This window comes from Taudactylus pleione, unplaced genomic scaffold (genome assembly GCF_031769625.1).
Source record: "Taudactylus pleione unplaced genomic scaffold, aTauple2 ptg000095l, whole genome shotgun sequence".
Classification (NCBI taxonomy): domain Eukaryota; kingdom Metazoa; phylum Chordata; class Amphibia; order Anura; family Myobatrachidae; genus Taudactylus; species Taudactylus pleione.
In genome coordinates, this window is record NW_028284497.1 from 33,274,001 (window position 1) to 33,280,000 (window position 6,000).

A 6,000-nucleotide genomic window follows, 5' to 3' on the forward strand; every position below is an offset into this window, starting at 1 on the left:
TATTAAAGGAAAAGTGTCATGTTATAAGAGTTCTGATTAAGGGAATCACAAAGTTCAACAATAACTTCCTCTGTTCCCTGCCATATAAACAAAATGTCATCTATAAACCTTGCCCACTTAATTATATGTACACTATTGTTCCAAATTCTCGTATCGTCCCATAAACCCATAAACATATTAGCTAAAGTTGAGGCAAGAAAAGGTTTGCAGTCTGTTTTAAAATAGTTTAAAGATCACTGTAATTATCTGTGAGGTTGTAAGATATAAGCAGTTGTTTTTATCTATCTTTTTAATTCAGTTTATATAGTAGAAATGAGTAGTTCGGTTTTGGCTTGGTTTTTCCCAGCAAGTTCAGATCTTAGAACAAGGCAAAATAATATCTTTCACAGACAAAGATCATCTTTCGCGGACATCGGTGACTAGGGGACAAATTTATTAGGATGAGAGTTTAGAAAATGTGAGAGTTTTCTCACACTTTTTAAACTTGGTCACTGTAATATGCAAATTTGCATGTTTTTCACACTCAAAAAACTCTCATCCAGATGTTTTCCCAATACAACTCAACCAATGTAATAGTGTGAGAGTTTACTGCTAAACTCTCACATTTTCTAGACTCTCACCCAATTACATTTGGTCCCAGATGTCTGTGAAAATTGACGTTGTGTCTCGTTCTGAGATCCGAATTTGGTGGGAAGATACGAGCGGAAGCCGAATCACTCATCTCTATTATTTAGTACTGAACTTTGCCTTTCAAAGATACTACAAATAAAAATATTTACATACAATACAGTTTACATAGGAAGAAATTGAAAATAAAATATTGAAATAGTAAAGAATTATTACTAAAATGTAAGGAAAAGGAAGAGTAAAAATGGATCAAGGTTACAAAATATGTTTTGTAGAGTTCCTATTTGTCCTAATTTTCCCATGAGAGTCCTGATTTTTTTGGCCCGGAATGTGTAACACTGAACTTGGTTCCAAGAAAATTAATGCACTCAAGATACTGGTATCTACTCAATAAGTTCATACAAATGTTATTTAGAATTTACCACTATGGTAGGGTTGCAAATTTCTAAGTCCTAAGAATTTACAATATTGTGAGTTGGATGTTAAGCATTAGGTAAAGTCACCGGCTTTAGTTGATTATCTGTGATAACTGGACTGGTATTTGGTCATTCTTATTTTAGAAGCACCTTGCCCACATAGGCTGAGAAAAGTGGCCATATACTGTACACTAGTAAGGCCTGTTGATTTGTCCTTTAGGCAATTATCGCCTCCAGCGTCAACATCATTTTGTTAAGCCAGGTATAATAATTAAAGCTAGACCATTATGAGTAATTCTTCATTGCAGACACAATTTTCATAGCTAAATTATTTATTTTCCCCAATGAAATGCTGCACAGATGAAACTTCTATGTTGTATATATTACATGATAAATACCTAAGCCTTTATGCTAACTGTACTTTCTAGGTGTTTGTATTTTTTTAATTAAATGTAAGATATGCCAGTATAGATGAACTATTGCAATTGCTTTTAACAGTACATTTATATGCTAGCTTTATAATAGATTTAATTATATATATTACTGAGTGATTTATGGATTTCAGGTGTTTTACTGTAAATAATTGGCTTTGTTTTCTGCACTTTGCATGAATAAAAAGTGTATTTGACTCTCAAGTATTTATCTTGGACTTTTGAAAAGTTGGGAAGTTTGTGCATAGGCACAAGCTCAATGTGTGTTGTGGGTGCTTTCTCACCCCCAATATTTGTGTTTTAGGTATTTTTGGGTTCATACTTGGATTGACCGGTGTCCAGACATGCAACCAACTTGAGAATCACTGACTGTGGGACTCCCTATTTTGTTTTCAGTCGCCACCTGGAACTGCCCCTAGCAGGAGAAGGTGTCTGTAAAAAGTGTACAAATGCATCCTGGCATCTTTTTCTGCAGCCCGACTGCAATTCTATGCTAATGCCACAGCCGTATGGAATTTGTGCATATGTGCCCATGATGTGCGGTCCCCCCAAAAAAGCATAGCCAACATGTGGTTCCCTATACCTCATAGGTTTCCTGTCATTCAGCTAGCGTTATACTGTAGTTACAGTATGGCGCTGTTGTTAGACCTGGTCACTCATTTATTTATTTTCTGAAGACTGGGATACCTACTGGACAAGAGGACCGATCTGCGCCAGGGAGTAGATAATCATGTATTTTGAGTGGGTGTGAGTGTGAGTGCTGATGAGTGAATGTTTAATAAAATACTAAAACCTTTGAACCTTTGATGTGGGTGTCTTGTCATGTTTTTATGTTTTCCACAGTGGGGGTACTGGTGCCAGCAGCCTGCTGGTACTTATGGTTCTACAAGTGCCACATGGCAGGCATGCTGGTACGAGTAGTTCCACTATGAAAAATGATCTTAACTCTTTAATTACACCAATACCCCTGCACTCACCTCCACCAGGGATGCAGGGAAGAGCGCATGGAAGAGCGCTGGTTGATACTTCAGAGGGGGGAACCTGGGCTGATCAGTTTGAGACTGGTTTACATTATGGCAGAGGGACTCCACACTGTGTGTCTCCTTGCTGTATTGCAAGCACAGTTCAGCCAAGTGCTGGCTAAAGGAAAATAGGGGGAACCCCGCATTGGGTTTTCCCCCCGATTTTCCTTTACTAAGGCTGGTTATGCTTTTGGGTGGGGCCCCACTAATTTTTTCTAAAAAAATTAACATTTTCATTACATTATTACACTCACAAGGCTGCACAGATCCCAGTGATCTGTGCAGCGCTTCTGGTAAACGTGCTACTGACAGTCAGGTCTATTGTGTTCAGGCCAAATACAACTGAACACACACTTGCAAACACGATTGCATACAACATCGGAAAACATGATTCAGTCAGACACAATTCTTAGTAAATTTGTGAGTTTGTTTGAAACAAACTCACTTGTGTCCATGCGATGTCAAGCGTGTTTAATATTCAGCCAGACAAGATTCTTAGTAAATTTACCCCTATAGTTTATTTAATCTAATTGAAATGTGTTCCTCTTATTTTTGGAAGTTTTCTATTAGAGTTAGGGATCATAAGAAAACAATTGGGCCATGTATTTGGGGAAGGGATTATGAAGGAAATGTGCAAGGTATTATATTGTTTGTCCTAACACCAATTTTCTTTATTCCATATAAATCAATTCAACTTTAGTCCAGCCTCCCATCCTACAAACTTGCCCTTAAAATTACTTTTTTTCCAGCTTACTACCACACCACCTACCTCTGCAGTCTTTCTGCTCACCTACTCTAAACTCACCTCATCTTTTTGTCCAACTATGTCCCCTTAATATTCGCTACATAATTTTGTTAACTGCACAATATAATTATGTATTTATAGAGATGTGCAATTGTTTGTATCAGTTTGTATTTACGTTACTTGTTGTTTGTTTTATCCCCTTGAGACACTTTATACATAAATAATAATAGTAATGTTAATTGAATCTGCAGATATTTCTGTTAATTAATAAGTATTCCACTATACTTAAACCACAGTTTGCAGCTTAATGTATTAATTGCTTTATAATACAGTATGTAATCTATATATTTTACTGACATAGAATGATGAGTCTGAGTATGAAGAAACGGTCAAAAATGATTTACACAACAGAAAGAACGTCAATGGAGATTCTGTAATTTGCCAGGTAAGAAAATGTACTTCTTATTAATAGTGTTATTTTAATTTAGTAAGTCTAAGACAAAGGATGCTATGTCTGAAAGAAGGTAATCTAGTATTTCTAGTGAAATGTACAGTATACATAGAAAATTCATTATATAAATGAATACTATCCTCAGCATATTCTATAAATCCTATAGATAGCAAATTTGCGAGCAGGGCCCTCTGACCTTTTTGTCTGTTATTTACCCTGTCTTGTTTTATTACTGTTCTATTACTGTTTTGTTCCCAAATGTAAAGCGCAAAAGGAATATACTGGCGCTATATAAGGAAATGTTAATAAAAAATAAATAAACAAATATTATTATGTACATTAGCCTAAAGAAAACCACTGGAATTGCGTATGCTAACATTAACCAAATACTACATCTGAACCTTCTGTACATCAGTGTTTAATTCTTTACGTAGACCAAGCACTATCTATTAACACATCTTAAGCACTTAAAGATTTTTGATCTTGGGTCACAAATTCTAAAACTTTAACAACCCTTCACGCAGAACTTAATTGTATAAGTGAAAATGTTCTTGGCCTGCCTTGTACAATAAATAGTTACATCTCCATTTACAAGCTGAACAAATAAATAAATGATACATCAGTAATATTAATTTATGTAAAATGTCCTCTAAAAAATATAATTGTCATCAGATTATTTTATTAACAGTTATTTATACAGTGCAGCACTTTACTGAGAATATTTAACAATTCACATCACTACCTGCCCCAGCGGAGCTTACAATTTGTATTCCTTACCCCATGGATATACATACTCAGGGTTGACAAAAATACTATTAACCTACTAGTATGATTTTGGAGTGTGTGATGAAACTGGAACAACCAGATGTAACCCAGCAAACATGGGGAGAACATACAAACTTCACAGCAATAGTGCTTTTGTAAGGGGTCAAACACATCACTTCAGTGCTGTGAGGCCGCAATGCTAACCACTGCGCTGCCATGCAGCATACTTGATGACTTTCTGGCTCCCCCCTCAGATCTGCAGACCCGTCACAGCAGGGAGCGTGACAATGGTATAGGTGGGGGGAGTGGTGGCGCATTCACGTCTTTGTGGCCCCATCCCCCGCTATACAGTGCCGACAGGGTGTGAGGCTATGAAGCCGCAAATTGTGTCATCTCTCCCCGGACAACCCACTTTTGTTCAGTAAGTGGGCAGCTGCGAGGGGGTGTGTGCAGCTACTGCGGCCAGGTGGTGGCTGGCTCCGGGAGATTTGCCTACTCTTCCAGACTGCAGGGAGTACCACCTAATTGTTAGGAGACTGCCGTGCGGCCTAATTGCTCTTCAGTGTGTTGCCTTTTTAGTTCATTTTTTGATTTTTCCAGCTTGATGACGAGAGTCAAAATTCTATAACAAAAAGTGATGGAGTCATGAAAAAGAAAAGGTACAGTATACATTCTTTGCTAAAACATTTAAGCTTCAGTGCATATGGTTCACTTCTTACAGTATAGACTCATTCATAACAGTAGAGGCACTGGGATCATTGCTCTGCTCTTAACATAATTACTGACTGTCAGACTGAAACTGACACATTTGTAGAGAACTAATACTAATTGTATGGTAATGATGGAAACCTACAGATCATGCTGACCATTGGTTGTAGAAGTTACGTATTCTACTGTTTATTTTTCATTGAGCTCCACTATCTGATTTGCAATTGTATGTAAAGGACATGGGGGAAATGAGATCCATGAGTTCATCCATTGAGTATCAGGAGAGGAAATGTACAAAGACACATTTTAATCTGATGACTTGGACATGCAGACACAGGAGCGCGAATGTACAACAAATTACATCACAATGCAGCGGTGGTTACACTGAATAATAATCTATTTAATGGTAAATATACATGAAAATTAGATCACACATAAAACTAAAACATACATTTATACATATATATATCTAAAATCATTTAAATATGCTCCATTACTAAAATGTATATCACATCAAATATTATAGTAAATGATCCCGTGGATATTCTGTGACCTTTGATCTGTTAGTTACAACAAAAAAGTCCCGGAAAGCTGTTATCTAAATGGTTGAAATGAATGTCTATCCTGCAGAGAGAAAAAAAGCGATCTCAATAGCAGTATCTCTGCTTAATGTATAGTGTTTAAATGTTTCACACAGTCTTCCGTACTTAGCCGTGAATTGTTATTGAAATCAGGCCGTCTGTGACAGCACCAGATTGTATTACATAGTAAAGTCCGGGGCGCCCCCAGCAGCTTCACAGATTTACTCACGTTACTCCAGCTGACTATGTTCCGT

The 6,000-nt window shown here is 37.0% G+C and overlaps 1 protein-coding gene across 1 annotated transcript in view; it reads left to right on the forward strand.

Annotated features, from left to right (window-relative positions):
• Positions 1-6,000, forward strand: part of SLC28A3 (solute carrier family 28 member 3) — a 101,974-nt gene that overhangs the window by 42,992 nt on the left and 52,982 nt on the right. The window contains exons 2-3 of the mRNA XM_088470188.1: positions 3,603-3,686; positions 5,058-5,116. Of these exons, the coding sequence (XP_088326314.1) occupies positions 3,603-3,686; positions 5,058-5,116 (143 nt within the window). The remainder of the gene's footprint in view (positions 1-3,602; positions 3,687-5,057; positions 5,117-6,000) is intronic.